Raw genomic sequence first — 18,952 nt, forward strand, 5'->3', positions numbered from 1 at the left:
GGGGGGCAACCCTCTCGGGTCCCCTCCCTCTTTGGGAGTTCAATAAACTTTGCTTTGCTGCCCACCAAAAAAAGAAAGAAAGAAAGAAAGAAAGAAAGAAAGAAAGAAAGAAAGAAAGGAAGGAAGGAAGGAAGGAAGGAAGGAAGGAAGGAAGGAAGGAAGGAAGGAAGGAAGGAAGGAAGGAAGGAAGGAAGGAAGGAAGAAAGAAAGAAAGAAAGAAAAGAAAGAAAGAAAGAAAAAAATGAATTCACAAAAGCCTCACTGTACCTGTGAGATAGGTACTGTTGTTAGTCCTAATTTACAGATGCGGAAACTGAGGCCCAGAGAGGCTTACCCAAGATCACACAGCCAGTAAGGGGCAGAGCTCAGATTTAAAGCTAGGTCTTCTATGCTCTTGAATAAACTCAAGTCTGATTTATACGCATTCAGTTTGATTCCAGTTGTGTTTGGAGGGTAGGCGGTGGTAAGAGGTAGGCACAGGGGGCGCCTGGGTGGCTCAGTCGGTTAAGCGACTGCCTTTGGCTCAGGTCATGATCCCGGAGTCCCGGGATCGAGCCCCGTATCGGGCTCCCTGCTCGGCAGGGGGTCTGCTTCTCCCTCGGACCCTCTTCCCTCTCGTGCTCTCTGTCTCTCATTCTCTCTCTCTCAAATAAATAAATAAAATCTTTAAAAAAAAAAAAAGAGGTAGGCACAGGGATGAGTCCTAGATCCTCATATGCCCCCCATCAGTCCTGATCCCCCTGATGTTTATTCTGGTCCAGGGTTCCTGGGCAACCCCTCCTCAAAGGGGTCGGCTCCTCTATGCCCCGCTGTTATTGGTGGAGGAGGGTGCAGCGAGGGAGGGATACCTCGGCAAATCCAGTGGCCGGCTGCGCACCTTCACCTGTCTGCACGTGCCTGGAACCCACCCGGACTCCAGCCATAGCAAGAGGGGCAGTGCTGACAGCCTGGTGGAGGCTGTGAGTCTAGAAGGGACGTGGGCAAGAGGGATGGGGGAGAAGGGGAGGAAGTGGGAGCTTGGGGAGGAGGGAAAAGCACCCCCCAACCCTCCGGTCTCTGCATTGTGCGTGTGATTGTCTGTCCCTTTGCTCTGCGACTTCTGCTCAGCATGATGCGTGTGCACCAGAGTCCCCAGTGACTTCCCTGCACGCCTTCACGGATGATGTATCATCTATGTACACTGAGCCCTCTGTGCACACTGCTTTGATTCCATGCTGTGCCCTCTCCAACTCCGATGCCATCTGTACCCCCAGGTGCTCATCTCCGAGGGCCTGGGCCTCTTCGCCCGAGACCCACGCTTTGTGGCCCTGGCCAAGCAGGAGATTGCGGATGCGTGTCGCCTGACACTGGACGAGATGGACAGTGCCGCCAGTGACCTGCTGGCTCAGGGGACCAGCTCCCTGTATAGTGATGAGGAATCGATCCTCTCTCGCTTCGATGAGGAGGACCTGGGAGACGAAATGGCCTGTGTCCATGCCCTCTGAATTCCCACCCTTCCTCCACTGCTCAATAAACCTCATGCCCTCCCTTCCCCAGAGGGAGACAGGCACGGACCACAGCCCTGGATTTCGGTGTCTTTGTCCTGGGGGCCTGGGGCTGCCCAGCGCCCCCCAGGCATCCATCCCCTGCTTCAGCCCTGAGCCACTGCCCACACACGAATATTTCCAGAAACCAGGACAGCCAGGCCTGATTATTCAGCGTCAGGGAAGGAGGGAGGAGGAGGAGGAAGAGACAGCAGCCAAAAAAAGCTGGAGACAGAGTGGAGGTGGTGGGGGAGGGGGAGGGGACCGGACAGAGATGGAGGGAGGCAGAGGAGAGAGGATGAGGGGGGGGGGGGGGCTTGGGTGAGGAGTGGGGGTGAAGTCAGAGATTCCACAAGGGGTCAGTCAGGTCAGCCTGAGGACGGACAGAGGGATGGAAAGAATAAGAACACTCGGAGTAGAGTCCTGCCAACAGAAAGGCCTGGAGGTTGGATCGAGCCTGGTATGTGATATGTCCGGCAGAGGGGTCCTCTGACAGCATCAGGAATTTCCGGGAAGCTAAATTGGGATTACCCTGTCTCCCGCTTCCTACCTTCTGCCTAAGAAAAAGAAAATCTAAGTCCATTGACGGAAGACATGGGTGACAGCAAAGGGCGAGGCCCTCAGCCTGCGGGAACCCACTCAGGGCCCACCTGGTTTTCCTGAGACCACCTAAGAGTACCCCACTCTCCTCCCGCACAGAACCCACAGCTCCTTTCTGCTTCTCGCCCTGCCTGTAGTCATCGCCCAGCCTTTGGGATCTCATTAACTAAGTGAAGGTTTACTGGGCATTTGCTTTGTGCCAGGCACTGTTCCGGGTTTCCCTCAGACCAAACTGAGCGGGCTCAGACATGCCACAGGACTTGTCCAAGGTGGCAGTCAGCCCCACTCCAAAGGGATTGGCAGTGGTGCTGGGAAAGGTCCCAGATGGGGCCACCGCTGGGGAGGTTCTGACCTAGGGTTTCATCCCAGCTCCCAGAGCAAGAATTTCTCATTTTTTATAATTCGTGTCAATCCAGCCGGGACTGAGAAGCCGGAATTGGAGACTGGGACTCAGAATATAGGATTGCACTGGGCCTTGAAAACAAAGGCTTGTAGTGGCTAGGCTGGTGCATTGTGGGCACAGCAAGTCATGGGCAGAACACAGAGAGTGAAGGGAGACTGTTGAGACATGAGGTGGGAGAGGCCACCTGGGGCCAGATGACACACACCCTTCAATGCCAAGTCTCTAAACCCTGCGAGTTTTCCTAAAAGCAGTGGGGAGCCATGGGAGAGGTTTGAGCAGGGTGGTGACATAGTTAACTGCATTTTAAATAGATGCTCTGACGGCTGTGCTGAAAACAGAAGGGAGGGGGAAGAGACTGGAGATGCTAAAATTGGCAGGAACCATGGTTGCCTTAGCCAGGGGAGGTGGCAGAGGAGATGGTGAGAAATTAGTGGATTCCAGAGATGTGTAGGAAGTAGAATGAACCATTTATTTGGCCCTGTGCTAAGTGCATAATAGTGATTATCTTGTTTAATCCGTGCAGCAACCTTACAGGTACCATGTTAAACTATTTTACATGTCCAAAGTCATACAGGAATAAATATGAAAGGTGGGATTCAAAATCAAGCAACTGAAGGTTGAAACCCAAGCTCTTTTGCCAAAAAGGCACTAACTGGGAGGTATCCATTACATATTTGTGCGAATTCGAGTGTGTGTGTATATGGGGATGTTTAAAAAATAGGTATACATCCAGATGGTTCAAAATTCAAAAGGTACATGTGGCACCCGGCTGCCTCAGTCAGATAAGCATGTGACTCTTGATCTCAGGGTCATGAGTTTGAGCCCCATGTGGGGTGTAGAGATTAAATAAACAAATATACTTTTAAGAAAATTCAAAAGGGGAAGCCTGGGTGGCTCAGTCACTTGGGCGTCTGCTTTCGGCTCGGGTCATGATCCCAGGGTCCTGGGCTCCTTGCTCAGTGGGGAGCCTGCTTCTCCCTCTGTCTGCTGCTCCCCCTGCTTGTGCTCTGTCTGTCTCTCTCTCTCTCTCTGACAAATACATAAAGAAAATCTTTTTTAAAAAATTCAAAAGGCAAAGAGGGGTATAAAGCAGAAATTCTCCCTTCCTTTTAGAGGCAACCAGTGTTATCAGATATATTTTATACATGTATAGGATGCCATACTGATAAGTTAGCACAGTGGTTAAGAATACCAGGTGCTGGGGTGCCAGGGTGGCTCAGTCGGTAAGTGACTGCCTTCGGCTCAGGTCATGATCCTGGAGTCCTGGGATCGAGTTCCGCATCGGGCTCCCTGCTCAGCAGGGAGCCTGCTCCTCCCTCCTCTCATGTGCTCTCTCTCTCTCATTCTCGCTCTCTCAAATAAATAAATAAAATTTTTAAAAACTATAAAAAAAAAAGAATAACAGGTGCTGGGGCGCCTGGGTGGCTCAGTTGTTAAGCGTCTGCCTTGGCTCGGGTCATTGATCCCAGGGTCCTGGGATCGAGCTCCGCATCGGGTTCCCTGCTCAGCGGGAAGCCTGCTTCTCCCTCTCCCTCTGCCTGCTGCTCCTCCTGCTTGTGCTCTCTCTCTCTCTCTCTGTGTCAAATAAATAAATAAAATCTTAAAATTAAAAAAAAAAAAGAATAACAGATGCCGGATGCCTGGGTGACTCAGTTGGTTGAGCAACTGACTTCGGTTCAGGTCATGATCCCAGGGTTCTGGGATCGAGCTCCACATTGGGCTCCCTGCTCTGTGGGGAGCCTGCTTCTCCCTCTCCCTCTGCCTGCCGTTCCCCCTGCTTGTGCTTGCTCTCTCTGTCAAATAAAGAAAATCTTTAAAAAAAAAAAAAGATGTAGAATGAGGATGGTAGTAGTACCTGCTTTATAGGGTTGCTGTGAGGATTTAAATGAGTGATACACTGAAGCTCTCCCAACAGTGCTTGACATGGAACAGCGACAATTTAAAATGTTAGCCATTCTCTGTATAACGAGGATATAATCCTTTTCTTTCCACACAATTCCCACACAGTTTGGCATCTTGCATGTCTTACTTAACTATCTTGGTGATCATTCCAAGGCTCCATATTAGTATTTTTTTTAAAGATTTTATTTATTTATTTATTTGAGAGAGAGAGCGCGCACGTGCGCACGCATGCACAAGCAGGGCTAGCGGTAGGCAGAGGGAGAGGGAGAAGCAAGCTCTCTGAGCAGGGATCCCAATGCGGGGCTCGATCCCAGGACCCTGAGATCATGACCTGAGCCAAAGGCAGATGCTTAACGACTGAGCCACCCAGGTGCCCCTCCATATTAGTATGAATGACAGCTGCATAGTACTCCATTTTGTGGCTCTATCGGATTTTACTTAAACGGGCCACTAGTAATGAGCACTTAGGGAGTGTCCACTCTTTCATATTATAAACAGCACTGCAGTGAATCATCTTATACATACATCTTTTAGCACATGTATGAATCTGTCAGATAAGTTCCTAGAAGTATAAATGCTGAGCTGCACAGTATATGGATTTGTTAGTTTGCTGGATTTTGCCAAATTGCCCTCTACATAGGTTATTCCAATCTAACTTCCACTGGTAATTTATGGGAATGCCTGTTTCTGGCCAACCTGCCAATACTGAGCTTAAGCAAACTTTTTTATATTCCCCACCCTCAAAGACGAAAAACAGTATCTTAGTAGTTTTTATAGGCATTTCTTTTAGCATAAATGAGGCTGATCGTCTTAAACTCCAGTTGTATTTATCCACTGGATTTTGCAACAGGGCACTCGCCATTGACCTTGTGGGCCTAGTTTCAGTGGCATGCAGGAGGGATAGTCCAATTAAAAGAAGGCTGAGGAATAAACAGGACGTAAAGGGTAGAGTTGGCGCAGGCAAAAATTTGAAAGGAAAGAGAGAAATAGGGGAGATGGTTGCAGGGGGAGGGAGGGGTTTTTAAGACCTTGAACTACGTTTAAATCGCTGAGACTTTGGGCACTGCCAATTACTAGCGGGGCGACCTTGTGCAAGCAGCTTCACCTCTCCGGGCACTCATTTTCCTCATCTGTAAAAACGGGGCTAATAGTCCCTACCACATAGGGCTGTTGTAAGGAACACAGTCAACAAACTCCGTAAAGGGCCTGACAAAAACGTCGTACGGTGGGACCGAACGGTCCTCCTCTCCCCAGACCTCTAGATGTGTTTTCCGAGACACCGATCTTCCCAGAGCGCTCTCGCGGCTCCAGCTTTAGGGCTGGAATGGCGGCCGGCGAGATTTCGGGTCGGCCCGCGGTGTGCAGGCGCGCGCCGCGAGTGGGGCGGGGGCGCGAGGGGCGGAGCCGCGGCCGCCTGGGCTGTTCCGACGATCGCGCGCCGCCCCCGCCGCGCCCCGCGCCCGCCCTTGTTAGCAGGCGCCTCCCGCCCCCCGCATTGCTGATGCTGCTGCTGGCAGACATGGACGTGGTGAATCAGGTACGCGTTCCAGCACCGAGGACAGAGCCCGCCGCTGCCCGGCCTCCCCGCCCGGATCGCCGCGGATCAGGCGACTCTGAGAGGTGGTGGCCAGGGTCCTGGCAGCGGACACTCGGTCCCCGGCACTGGGGCTGGGGTCTGCGGCAGGCGAGGGAGGAAGGGGGAGGTGGAGAAAAGAAGGAGCGCGCCCTTTGCCGCAGCGAGGGCCGTCCTCACTGCCGCAGCGGGGTCCGCCAGAAGCCCGGTTCCTTACCGGCGATCATGAGGAGAGGAAGAGGGGTCCTGGGGCTAGAGTAGGGGCAACGGGGAGGGGGAGAGGAGGAAGAGTTGAAGGAAGATGGGGGTTGCTCGTAGATGAGCTAGGAAATAGAGCGACAGAAGGCGTGGGGGAGGGGGACGGGGGGAGGGCTGACACCTGCCCCTCCCAGGGAAGGTACCCCAGTAGATGACCACCCCTTCCCCCAGAGCAGACCAAGGGAGACGATCCGACTTCGCCTCTCCAAAACCCCTAGTCTCCCCCTCCCCCAAGGCATATCCAGTGAAGCCATGTCCCAGCCCTCCTCCACCTCAATCAGCCCATACCCTCTCTGCCATCTCGCTCTTCTGCACCACCTCAGAACCTCACCCTCTCTCTAACCAGTACCAACCCCTCCCCATCCTCATCACTTCAGAACCCCACCACCACCACCATCAGACTCACCTTTACCGCTGCAGACCCCTCCCCCACCCTAGCCAACCTGACTCCCTCCCTGTTATGACTCACCTTCACCACCCAAGACCCCCTCCCCCACCCTAATGAACCCCTACTCCTTCCTCACTCTCTCCACCTGATCCCCTTCACCACCTGACTCACCTTTACTGTTTCAGACCTTCTCCCCTTCCCTAATTAGTCCCAACCCCATCCCCATCTTCCTCACCCCAACAACCCTCTGCCGTCAACCTCACCATCTCCCCAGACCTCCCCTTCAGTCCTGAACCCCGAGGGTCTTCTCTCAGAGACTCTGTGCTCACACCTTCCCTGAAGTGTCACTTTCTCCTTCCCACCCCTTCTCTCCCAACATCACTCACTCCCGGAGGTCACATGCCCTAGTCCCAGGGGTCATCGCCTGGTGGCCTTGCCCCTCACCTCCCTTTCCATCCCCAACAATCCCACCCCCTCCCCACCATTTCTCTCCTCAGCTGGTGGCCGGGGGTCAGTTCCGGGTGGTCAAGGAGCCCCTTGGCTTCGTGAAGGTGCTGCAATGGGTGAGTGTGGTCTGGGCCATGGGGAGAGAGGAGGTGGTGGGGTCTGGAAGAGTAGGGGTGGGGAGCAAGGAATGAATGGGTGGGTGGGTGGGGGTGGAAGGGGATGGAAGAATTGGGCTCCAGGGTGAGGTCCCAAGGGGCTGGGGCCAGAGAATAGATGGGCTGTGATGTGACGTCATGTAAGATCAAGGGTACCCCCGTTGTGAGGTGGAAGAATGTGACGTCCTATCTCCTCCCTTGAGGTGAGAGAGGGGCAGGGGAGGTGGAGCCTGAAGCTGGTTGCTGCGGAAAAGATGCAAAGCCAGAGAAATCCAGAAACAGTGAAAGAGACTGAGAGAATGAGAGACAGGGAATGATGGAGACAGAGATGGAAATACCGAGAAGAAAAGACAGAGAGATGAAAGAGAGTGGAGACAAGCAGAAAGAGACAAAGAAAAAGGGAGACAGAGATGCACAGAGAACAGAGATGCAAAGAGAAATAGACACAGGAAGAGTGGCAGGGGAAAAAATGGGATGGGGGAGAGACAGAAACAGAGAAAGAGAGATACTCAGAGGAGAGAGGAAAGGAGAAACTGATACACAGAGAAAGAGAGATGCACAAGGGAGACAGAGAGAGCATGATACAGAGACCAAGTCAGAGACAGAGACAAACAGACCAAGGACGGAAACACACAGAGGGAGAGACATACATTTACACAGATGAAGCCAGAGAAAAAAGAGACAGACAGAGACCTACATCGATACTAGAGAGTCAGAGGCAGAGAGCGAAACAGAGATACAGAGACAAAGAGACATCTGAGAAAGACAGAGAAACAGATACCAAGAGAAATAGAGACACAGAGAACAACATAAGACAGGCAGAAATACACAGAGACAGAGAAATAAAGAGACTGAGACAGAAGAGAGAAGCAGGGGGGGTCAGAGCACTGAGAGGTAGAGACTGAGAGAGACATTGAGAGAAAGACTGGAAGAGACAGCCACACCCCTGTAATCAGCTTGTCCTTGGAGCCGAGGAGCCCTGATTAGGGGGTGGGGGTGGGAGCTGGTCCATCTGCTGCTGCTTGTGCTGGGCCCCGGTCTGTACAGGGGAGGGCAGCCCAGCCCACATGTGCACAGGCTCACGGTGACCGCCCCTGTCCCCTCTGCCCAAGGTCTTTGCCATCTTCGCCTTTGCCACGTGCGGCAGCTACTCCGGGGAGCTCCGGCTGAGTGTGGAGTGTGCCAACAAGTCAGAGAGCGACCTCAGCATCGAGGTTGAATTCGAGTACCCCTTCAGGTGCGCCCCCCCCACCCCAGCCCACCCAGGGGGGATCCCCAGAGAGAGGGTAGTGGTGGGGTAAGACTGGCCAACACTGCCTGCCTGGTGGCTCCTGTTCAGCCCCCACCTCAGGAGACCACACTGGCTCAGGTCACTGCGCATGCACCGAACACCTACCTTGTGCCTGGCACTGCTCTGGACATCTAGGACATCTGGTGAGCAAGACAGGCATAGGCTGTTGCCCTCTGGCTGTGTTCTAGTGAATGGGGAGGGGCAGGAGACCAGCAATAAACAAGATTCAAAAGTAGAAGTGTATACGGATAAATAGCCTCAGAGCACTAGTTGCTCAATTAATGTCAGCCAATATTATTTAATTCCCATTCATTCATTCCATATACATTTTTTTTGGAGAACCTACTGTATGCCAGTTTCTGCTCAAAGTGCTGGGGACATAACAGGGGGGAAAAAAAAACAGACCAAGCTCCCTAGCGTCATGGAGCCAACATTTTAACAAATAAATTAATAAAAAGGATGATTGCAGACTGGGAGAAATTCAAAGAGGGGGTCCTCGTGCAGGGTTTTATCCCAGAGAATAATGAAGGGGTCTGATTAGCTATAGGGAATGATTAAACCCAGCTAAGCAATTCTGATATTTACTGGGCTCATACTGTGTGCCAGGTGCTAGGAACATGAGGATGAGCACAAACAGGCAAGGTCACTGCCCTCACAATGATGCTTCCCTCCTGGGGAGTGGGAAGACAGAGACCCACAGACACAATTTCAGTAGAGGCTTCTGAGGTTCCTCCACTCCTTGGACAAATCACGTAACTGCTCCAGGTCTCAATTTCCTCGTCGGTAAAAGGGGATAATTATACCCCTTACAAGGTTATGAAGCATAGCAACTGAGTTAATACTTGTAAAGTGCTTAGCACAGCACAGGGCACACAATAAGCGCTCCACGAAGGCTTGTCACAATAAAGAAAATAAATAAGTTTAAGGGACTCAGGAAAGAGGTCAGGGATTGAGTTGGAAATTGGGCACTTCTGAGCACTAAGGATAAACGTAGGCTCACGGGACCACCCAGGGGGGGAGAGGGAAGAGTGGAGAGAGGAAAATCCAGGACAGACCCTGAGCAATGGTTGAAAGAAAAAGCGGCACCAGGGAGGTGTGGCCTGAGGGGCAGTGGGGAGCAGGGATCCACTGGTTCACAGAAGTCCGGGAACAGAGTTTCGGGGAGGAGGGGAGCTGGCAGCATGGGATACTGCTGGGAGTCCTTTGGGAATCCAGAAGGCCACAAGAACCTGTGGACTCCCCAGGAGCTCCCACACCTAGGACCTCCAGTCGTGAAGATCTGCCTTTTACCCACAAGTCTCCTGGGGAAAAAAGTCTTTGCCCTGGTCCCCCTGACCGACCCCCACTGCCCTGATAACCTGCCAAGGGCCCCCCATTTCCCATCAGACACCCCCTTTCCCAACCCAGCCTACTAGGAACCAAGAAACTTACCCAGATTCAACTCTTCACTCCGTCATTTAGCAGCTGTACAACCTTGGGCAACTTAACACAACCCTGCTGAGCCTCTGTTCATCTGTAAAATGGATATACTAACGCCTGCTTTAGAGGATGGGGGGGGAGGGTCACTAAATGAGGCAATTATCTAAAGTGCCTTGTAGGTGATCAATAAGTGTAAGCCCCTTCCCTCAGGACCTTTGCCACACAAGGGGACTAGCACCATTTGCTCAGTCTCAGGATCCTGCCCCCCAGCCTGAGGCCAGAGGTCTAGGGACCCCACCCCAGACCTTCTCCCTACACGGATTTTCTCCCTATGACCTCCATTACACCGCAGGAAAGGCTTTAGTCCCAGGACACCTTCCCAACCTGCGCCACCCCACCTCACATACATCCATTCTGTGTGCTCCAGGATCCCTCGTACCCTCCTGTCTGTCTGTCTGTCTTCTGTTTTGTAGTCTCTGTGCTCTCCCCTGCTATGCATGTTTCTTTTCTCTTGGGGACCTGAAGTGGGGTAGGGAGAAGAGTCAACACAGTGTTCAGAGCCCAACTGTGCCATTCTCTCCCCAGCTGTGTGACTTTAGGCAAGTTAATGCACTTCTCTGAGCCTCTGTACATTTCATTTGATGAACATCTACTGAGCACCTACTATGTGGCAGCACTGTTCCAGGTCTTAGGGATATAGCGGTGAACGCAACAAATGAAAAAGCCCAGCCCTCTTTTAATTACAGGAAAAATCCAGGAAAAAAGTAAAACACATGATATGTCAGATGCGTGGGGTACCACTGCTGCAGAGAAAAACGGAGCTAGGAAGGAGGCTAAGGAGCACTGGGAGGGAATGATTCCATGTAATTTGAATACTGAGATCAGGAAAGGCCTCACTGAGGTGACAGTTGAGCAAAACTTGAAGGACATGAAGGGAGTAATATCTAGGAGAAGGGCATCCCAGTGCAAAGATCCTGGGGTGGGAGGGTGCCTGGTATGTTCTACAAATAACCACGAGGTCAAAGTGCCTGGGTTGGAGTAAGGGTTGAATGAGACCTACTTCACCAGGATGCTGTGAACGATCAGGAAAATGTGACTGGTGTACAGCAGGTGCTCTGTGAATGGTTATTTCCTCCTCTTTCTTCCCGGGACCTTGTCAGAATCTGGGGAACCCATGACTGGGCAGGGGGGATGGTGGGTGTTCTTAGGGTCTGGCCCACACCTGCCATGTCTCTCCACAGGCTGCACCAAGTGTACTTTGATGCACCCACCTGCCGAGGGGACACTGAGAAAATCTTCCTGGTGGGGGACTACTCCTCATCGGCCGAATTTTTTGTCACCATAGCTGTGTTTGCCTTTCTGTACTCCATGGGGGCTCTGGCCACCTACATCTTCCTGCAGAATAAGTACCGAGAGAACAACAAAGGACCCATGATGGTGAGCCCCCCACAGCCACTCAAGTGCAGAGCCCCGGGGGGGGGGGGGACATGGAGCCTCAGGGACACGGCCATGTTCATAGGCCACTCCCAAACCCTAGACAGCCCCACATGCCGGCAGGTCACCGTAACAGCCACAGATGTTACTGCTGCCGCTGCTGTGAGCATCAAAGAAACCGAATCATAGAATGACAGGGACACACTCAGAGCCCACACAGAATCCCAGACAGGCCTACCTCTGGAAACCTGCCACCTCGCACACCACCACACAGTCTAGATCAAAGGAAGGTGCACAGAGGTTCACTGTGACAGTCATGCTTGTCATCATGCCACCCAGACACATTGATTCCTACACAGCTGTACTCAAACACCCTCATCCCAGACACAAAATGACATAAATTCCTACATTCAGATGAAAGTAGAAAGACGCTATTTTCACCGATTCGGAAACCATCCCACAAAATCCCCCCCACACACAATTACACTCCCACATCCTCTGTGTCACAGACACACGCACGCACGCACACTCACACACACTCACACACACGCCCAAGCTAGGAATGCTCACCTTCAAGTGAGTATTGGGGGCTTCGGAGCTGAAAAGGCAGGGGAGAGACAGGGCTTTTCTGCAGGGCCTCCCTCTCCCAAGAAAGCCTGTGATCTGAGGAGGCCCTGCAGCATGACATGCAGCAGCCTGCTCACAGGGCCACCTGCCTCTCCCCTGCCTGCCCTAGGACTTCCTGGCCACGGCAGTGTTCGCCTTCATGTGGCTGGTTAGCTCATCAGCGTGGGCCAAGGGGCTGTCAGACGTGAAGATGGCCACTGACCCAGAGAACATTATCAAAGGGATGTCTGTCTGCCACCAGACGGGGAATACATGCAAGGAGCTGAGGGACCCTGTGACCTCTGGCCTCAACACTTCAGTGGTAAGCCCTGGGACGGTGGCTGGGCCGCTGGGCCAGTGGGGAGGGAGGCTGGGAAACTCACAGTCTGGCCTGGGGAGTGGCGGAGAGAAGAGAATGAGGGGAGAATTCAAAGGAGATCCAAGAGGGCTCCCTGGAGGAGGCATGCCAACAACAGGGCCTTGAAGGATAAGATAGCAATTAAAACAAATAGTCCCCGGGAGGGGAATATGAGACTGTCTGTCCCATTAGGTTTGGGAGATCTGGATCCCAGGCCCAGCCTAGTCGTGGAGAACCTCTGGCAACTCAGTACCGTCTTGGGACCTCCGTGTCCTTACACGGTATGCAAAATGAAGAATAACTTGAAATGTTTCCCACTTGGACTCCCCCTACTGGCCAGAGTCAGACTGTCTGAGCTTCAGTCCCAGCTCCGCCACCTGGAACTCTGGGACCTCAAACTAGTTACTCAACCTCTCTGCCTCAGTCTGAGCATGTAAATTGAAAACTGATAAGAGGTCCTGCTCCAAAGTTGAGTATTCAGTGAACTGGTAACATACAAAGTGCTTAGAAAAGGGCCTGGCATGTGGTAAGTTGTATACAAGTGTTACAGATACTAAGATGATACCAACTTTTTTTCTGTCACCTGCTGGGTGTGAGACATGGAGCACATTAGCCTCTCTGGGCCTCAGTTTCCTCGACTGTAAAGAGGAGATATTACTTCCTGTCCCAAAATTGAATTATATTGTATATATTTAAGCTCCATATTTGTTTCAATATAAAAGCATATATTTATATACTTTGTATATGCGTACATACATGTGTATATATGCATCTGTTAGTGGTATATCTACATACATAATGAAAATTTATGCTTCACACTTTACTCTATTACAAATTTATATTATATTTTATACATGTATGAATGTGTGTATGTCATAGTGATAGATGTCAACATCCTCGAGAGTCTGAATTCTAACACGGCCCATGCCCCCTACCCCAGGTGAATTTTCTGCACATTTGCGTTCATGCGCCAGGACTCTAGAGGGTCCGGGTTTTATTACCACCACCCTTCGGGAGGCCACGGATCTATGCTCGACGCAGGCGGCCTCGACGTCCCCCGGGGCCAACTCAATGGGCGCAGGACGACAGCCAGGCTTTGTCTCCCCGCAGGTGTTCGGCTTCCTGAACCTGGTGCTCTGGGTCGGCAACCTGTGGTTCGTGTTCAAGGAGACAGGCTGGGCTGCCCCATTCATGCGCGCACCTCCCGGCGCCCCCGAGAAGCAACCAGCGCCCGGGGACGCCTATGGCGAGGCGGGCTACGGGCAGGGCCCCGGCGGGTACGGGCCCCAGGACTCCTACGGGCCCCAGGGCGGCTACCAGCCCGACTACGGGCAGCCCGCCGGCGGCGGTGGCGGCGGCTACGGCCCTCAGGGAGACTACGGGCAGCAAGGCTATGGCCCTCAGGGTGCGCCCACCTCCTTCTCCAATCAGATGTAGTCTGGTGAGTGACGGGCGGGCGGCGCGGCCAAGGAGGGTACCGGAAGGGAGACGGGCGGGTCATTGAGCCAATAAGAGTCGAGAGTAAATGGTACGTAGGACGGGGGTCCGAAGGAGCCAATAGGGAGGCGGAGCTACATGCGAAGGACGAAAAACTAGCCAACAAATGGAGAGCAAGAGAGTGGTGCTTGAAGATGGGCAGAATGAAAAGCCAATGGGAGAGAAGTAGTAGTGCCTCCCTGAGGGAAGGGAGGGGGGAGAGAAAAGCGGGCAGAGCAACCAATGAAAGAAGGGAATGGCAGGGGGACTTGCGTAGTGCAGGAATCCACGGAGGGAAGAGGAGGTGGGCCTTAGAAGTGATTGGTAAACCAGTATGTTCTAATAAGGCCAATAGATGGTGAGGGTAAAGGGGCTTGGGTCATGAAGGTCAGACAAGCTCACCAATCCCGGAGGAGGTGATCGATCTGCCGTCTCTCCCCAACCCCTGTGGTGAGGGAGGTGGTGTGGAATTTCACGGAAGGAAGGGGGCGGGCGGAAGCAATGGAAAGCTTGGCAGGCCTTCTTGCTGGGCCTCAAAAGAGAAGTGTGATTTCCTCACCTATGAGGGAGGGACATGGGAAGAGGCAGGGGGACGGCAACACGTGGGTGGAGGTAGCTTCTGGCACTTGGCCAGGGTGGAAAGGGCAGGGAGGAGTTTGTTAGGTATCTCAAGTCTAATTAATCAAAAACTCCTGTTGACTCTTACTTCAAAATATATCCATAATCTTCCACGTCTCACTGTCCTCTCCCCTGGACATCTTCACAGCTTTCTAGCCGCATCCCCATTCTGTTCTACTCACAGCATTGGGAAGGATCCTGTTAAATCCTAAATCTGGACACGGCCCTCCTGTGCTCAGAGCCCTGCCTGGGCACCCATCTCACTCACCTTAAAAGCCAAAGCCCTCACCAGGCATGACGCCAAGCGTCACCTGTCCCTTCTCTGACCTCCCACCTCCTCCCACTCCCCACCCCCAACTGCGTTCCAGGCACAAGCCAAATTCAGGGCCTTGGTACTTGCTTTTTCCCCTGGAGTTTTCCACCCACACACACTGATAACCTTACCTGGCCAGCTTCTTAAAGTCCCTCTTTTTTTTTTTTTTAAGAAGATTTTTATTTATTTATTGACAGAGAGAGACACAGCGAGAGAGGGAACACAAGCAGGGGGAGTGGGAGAGGGAGAAGCAGGCCTCCCGCCGAGCAGGGAGCCCGATACCGGGCTCGATCCCAGGACCCTGGGACCATGACCTGAGCCGAAGGCAGACGCCCCAAAGTCCCCTTTCTTATCTCTCTTATCGTACCCCGTGTTTTTCTTACCACAGTCTGTAATTATTAGTTTATATGTTTATTGACTATCTCTTCCACTAAACCACAGGACGTGACCATGACTTACTCATGCTGTACACACATCACTTAGAGCCCTACTAATGTTAAGAAACATTTATTGAGGAAATAATAGAAACGACATGAGACACTTTACTCTCATTTTATGCTTCTCTGCTCAAAATTTTCCCGTGACTTACACCTCATCCAGAGTCAAAGCTGATGTCCTCACAACCTAGTCCACACTGCCCTTTATGACCGCATTACCGACCTCTCTGACATCACCTCCTACCACTGTCCCTTGCTCACTCCACTGGAGCCCCACTGACCTTCTTCCTGGTCCTCAAACACACTAGACATGGCTCTACCCCAGGGCCTTTGCACTGGCTGTTCCCCCTGCCTGGAATGTTCTTCATCCCAGTTATCTGCATGGCTCATTCCCTCACCTCCTTAACTCTATTCCAATATCGCTTCTTAAATGAGGTCTTCTCTGACTACCCTACTTACCACAGCTACATTTCTTCCTCTACTGGCACTCCTAATCCCCCTCACCCTGGTCTACCTTTTGTTTTTACATTGCACGTACTATCACCTGATGTCCTACCTTGTAAGGCTATTGTGAGGATAGATAACTCACTTACATATTTTTGTTATTGTTTGAAGTCTGTCTTCTCTGTCACAAGGCAAGCACCACAAAGATAAGGAGCTTTGTTTTGCCCAATACAGTGTATCACCAATGGCTAGAACAGTACATGTTAATGGACATTTTGGGGTTGGGGGAGGGGGGACCATAATGTCTTTGGTACTTAATCTAGTGGGCGAAAGGTCTGTCTTCGCAGTAGGGGCAGCTGGGATGAAGCTGACCTGAGGACTATGAATGAAGAAGGAAGGAAGAAAAGGCATGGCAGGCAGAGGGTAAAGCCAAGGTGGAGGCATAGCAGCCCAGCCCCCCTCCCTAAGGGCACAACCTATGTCTGGACCCCCTCTCTTTTCTGTGTCTTTTGTCTCCACAGGTCAGTGCGGCCCGGGAGGACCCCATGGGTGGGCAAGAGCTCAGAAGCCCTGCCCCCCTTTCCACTCCTATACCCCAGGTCTCTGCCCCTCAAGCCAGGAGACTCTAACTCTCTTTGCTGTTTATATATATATATATTATATATAAATATCTATTTATCTGTCTGAGCCCTGCCCCCACTCCACACCCCTCATGCATTAGGGGCCTGACCTTGAGTGGGCCCCTCTCCTAACCCCACCCCTTCCCTTGCATCCCTTGGCCCCTCTCTGTTCCCTGGCCCTGTGCCCTGAGGTTGGGGCATTCTGAAAGGGGGACAGGGAAAAGACAGGTCTCAGCTGTGTGGGGAGGGTCGGTGTGACTTCAGACTCTCTCCCCTCTCTCCCTTCCCTTCTCCCAACTGGCCTTGACTCCTCCAGCAATGCCTGAACAGGGGCCATTAGGGGAAATTCAACCCTGAGAGGGGAGAAAGGCAAACTGGGGGACTTGACCCAAGGTGGACTTGTAGAGGAGCTCTGGGGTGGAGAGGACTAGTAGACAAGGGGTTTGGGTTCCAGACATACTGGAACTAGAGTCTAAGGAAGAGGGGTGCCCTAGAGCATTCTGGAGCAGGGCTTGGAAGGAGGCTGAGGGCGTGGTCCTAGAATGGGTGGAGCTTTGAGTGAGGCAGGGGTCTGGGCCCAGAAGTGGGCAGGGTTTGGAATAGGACAGGGTTTTATGGAAGGGGTGTGACCTGGGACCTGGGGACTGGGTTCTAGAGAGGTGGGGCCTGAACCAGGCAGGGGGTGAGGCTCCAGAGTGGGCGGGTCTTGGATTGGGACCAGAGTGCACGGAAGGGGTGTAGCTAGGAATATTCAGGAGACTGAGTTTGATTCTAAGGGGGGCAGATCTTGTGCAAGGCAAGAAGTGGGATTCAGGAATGGGCCAAGTTTGACATGAGGTCGCGGTCTGGGTTCTAGACAGGGCGGGGCGTAGAGTGGGTGTTCATGGTGGTTTCAGAAGGGGCAGCTCACCCCAATGGAGCAGTGAAAAAAATGTTTTAAAGTGGGCGGGTTTGGCAGTGGAGGGGGGAATATCCCTAGTCAAAGCTGAGGGCTGAGGTGGCCTGGGAGGAGCTGAGAGGTAAGGCTTGGAGGGTAAGGGGTGGGATCCAGAGAGAAGCAGCCCCCACACCTTTGCCCACCCCCGTGTGATGGGACAGCTATGTAGTCAGAGGACAGAGCCAACGGGTCTGTGGGGCCGGCCCACCCCTCTCCCCCCTTTCCTTGCCTCCTCCCTCCCTCCACACCCGCGCCCGTCCCGGGGTGGTTGGAGGCCCGGTCTGGAGCCCCCCTCCTGCACCCTCCGCTGTGTCTGTGACGTCGGTAGTGCCTGTGATTGTGTATGCCATTTTGTCTGGCTGTGGTCCCTCCCCCTCTCCTCCAGACGCCCCCCCCCCCCGGTTTTCCTAGCCCTTCGGTATTGTTTGAAGACCTCCCCGAGGAAGAACAAATAGGATTAATTCTCCTCCCCTAAATAAACTCCTCAACCACCTAGTCCCGGCCCTGATTTCTCAGTGTGTCTTTTTTCTTTGGAGGGGGGAGGAAGAAGGAGAGGTGGGGGAGAGGCGGCGAGAGGAAGCTCCGCCCCTGACCTGCTGGATGGACCTGCCGTTCAAGTCACCCCATCACTTTAGGTGCCTCCAGCCGGGTTATGCCAAGCTGCAGCCTCAGTGCAGCCTCCCCTGTCGATCATTCTAAGTCCCGTTCCGAGTAGCCCTGCCCACTGCCCCACTACTGGCTGGCGAAGGCCCGGTCTTTCTAGGGTTCCGTTCTAATTCTGGTCCACTAGCCGCTCCCCTTCCCAGGCCCTTGTGGAGCCCTGTCCTCAAACCCCAAGGGGTCCGACTAGGACCCCTATACTTCACAGGGAGCCCTCCCCGTACCTACCCGCCTCGTATTCTTCAGACCCAGCTTTCTCGCCATTTCCTTTCCGCGCCCCAACTGGAGAACTGGGAGACCCGCTGGGCCGCAAGGCCAGGAGGCGGAGCACGGGGGTGACTCGTTACCTCATTCATTCATTCCCTTTAACCCCTCCCTGGCTCCTCCCTGGGGCAGGGAGGGGCGGGAAGTGACTGGGATGTGCGTAATGGAGCTGGGTACGGAGGAGGTACCCTGTGCCCACGCCGAAAGGCCGGTTGCTGCCGCCGCCACCTAGCCTAATTAGAATCCCCTGCCCGGCGCCCGACTTCTGACGGCGGGCCGGGGACCCCCTCCTCCCAGCCCTGAGGCACAGCGAAGCCTGACATGCGAAGGAGAGACTCCCAGCTATGGGGCTGAGCTCAGGAAAGGGATATCTAACTGGAGAGAGAAAAATAGGAGCCAGGGAGGAAAGGCTTTAAGATCTATTTCTCAGGACTTAGGGGGACAAGACAGCTGGGCCTGTAAGGAAGGGGAGGGAGCGGGGAGTGGGGCCTCGGAACCTGGCCAGTGACTTTAACTTCTTCCCCCCATTAGTCTCAAATAGTCCTGGCTCCGATAGGGTTTGGGAGTGGGGGCTGTGGGGGTGTTTAAGAGCTAGCTCTCTGATGGTGGCAAGGGAGCACCAGCTGGGACTGCGATGGGCTTGGGGATCATTCTTGCAGCGTTCATCCGGAGGGAAAGAGTGTAGATGTAGATGGTCGCGGGATCATTAAAAAAAGGGGGGGGTTTAACCCCTCCTCCAAATAAACATCCAAGAGAAACGGACACGAAACGCCAACACAAATACCCTAGCGCACCACTTCCAAGTCCCCCCTCCTCCACTACAGAG

At 53.1% G+C, this 18,952-nt stretch overlaps 2 protein-coding genes and 1 long non-coding RNA gene across 5 annotated transcripts in view; 2 read left to right on the forward strand and 1 right to left on the reverse strand.

The window, feature by feature from the left end:
* Positions 1–1,484, forward strand: part of CACNA1F (calcium voltage-gated channel subunit alpha1 F) — a 24,863-nt gene extending 23,379 nt beyond the window's left edge. For all 3 annotated transcript variants that reach the window (XM_025857561.2, XM_025857559.2, XM_025857560.2), the window contains exons 47-48: positions 762–959; positions 1,254–1,484. In XM_025857561.2, the coding sequence (XP_025713346.1) occupies positions 762–959; positions 1,254–1,484 (429 nt within the window). The remainder of the gene's footprint in view (positions 1–761; positions 960–1,253) is intronic.
* The window catches only part of LOC141374264 (uncharacterized), a 19,640-nt gene extending 1,476 nt beyond the window's left edge, over positions 1–18,164 (reverse strand). Inside the window, exons 1-3 of the long non-coding RNA XR_012381005.1 lie at positions 18,091–18,164; positions 9,972–10,053; positions 8,646–8,724 (exon numbers count right to left, since the gene is read on the reverse strand). This is a non-coding gene — a long non-coding RNA (uncharacterized lncRNA). The remainder of the gene's footprint in view (positions 1–8,645; positions 8,725–9,971; positions 10,054–18,090) is intronic.
* SYP (synaptophysin) lies at positions 5,882–17,697 on the forward strand. Its single transcript, XM_025857873.2, has 7 exons — positions 5,882–5,965; positions 7,145–7,210; positions 8,362–8,486; positions 11,201–11,396; positions 12,130–12,321; positions 13,468–13,798; positions 16,167–17,697. Exons 1-6 carry the CDS (start codon positions 5,930–5,932, stop codon positions 13,792–13,794), a joined length of 942 nt encoding a protein of 313 aa, XP_025713658.1. The 5' UTR covers positions 5,882–5,929; the 3' UTR covers positions 13,795–13,798; positions 16,167–17,697.
* Positions 18,165–18,952: the final 788 nt, after the last annotated feature.

This window comes from Callorhinus ursinus, unplaced genomic scaffold (genome assembly GCF_003265705.2).
Source record: "Callorhinus ursinus isolate GAN/ISIS: 27379988/994484 unplaced genomic scaffold, GSC_fseal_2.0 scaffold16, whole genome shotgun sequence".
Lineage (NCBI taxonomy): Eukaryota > Metazoa > Chordata > Mammalia > Carnivora > Otariidae > Callorhinus > Callorhinus ursinus.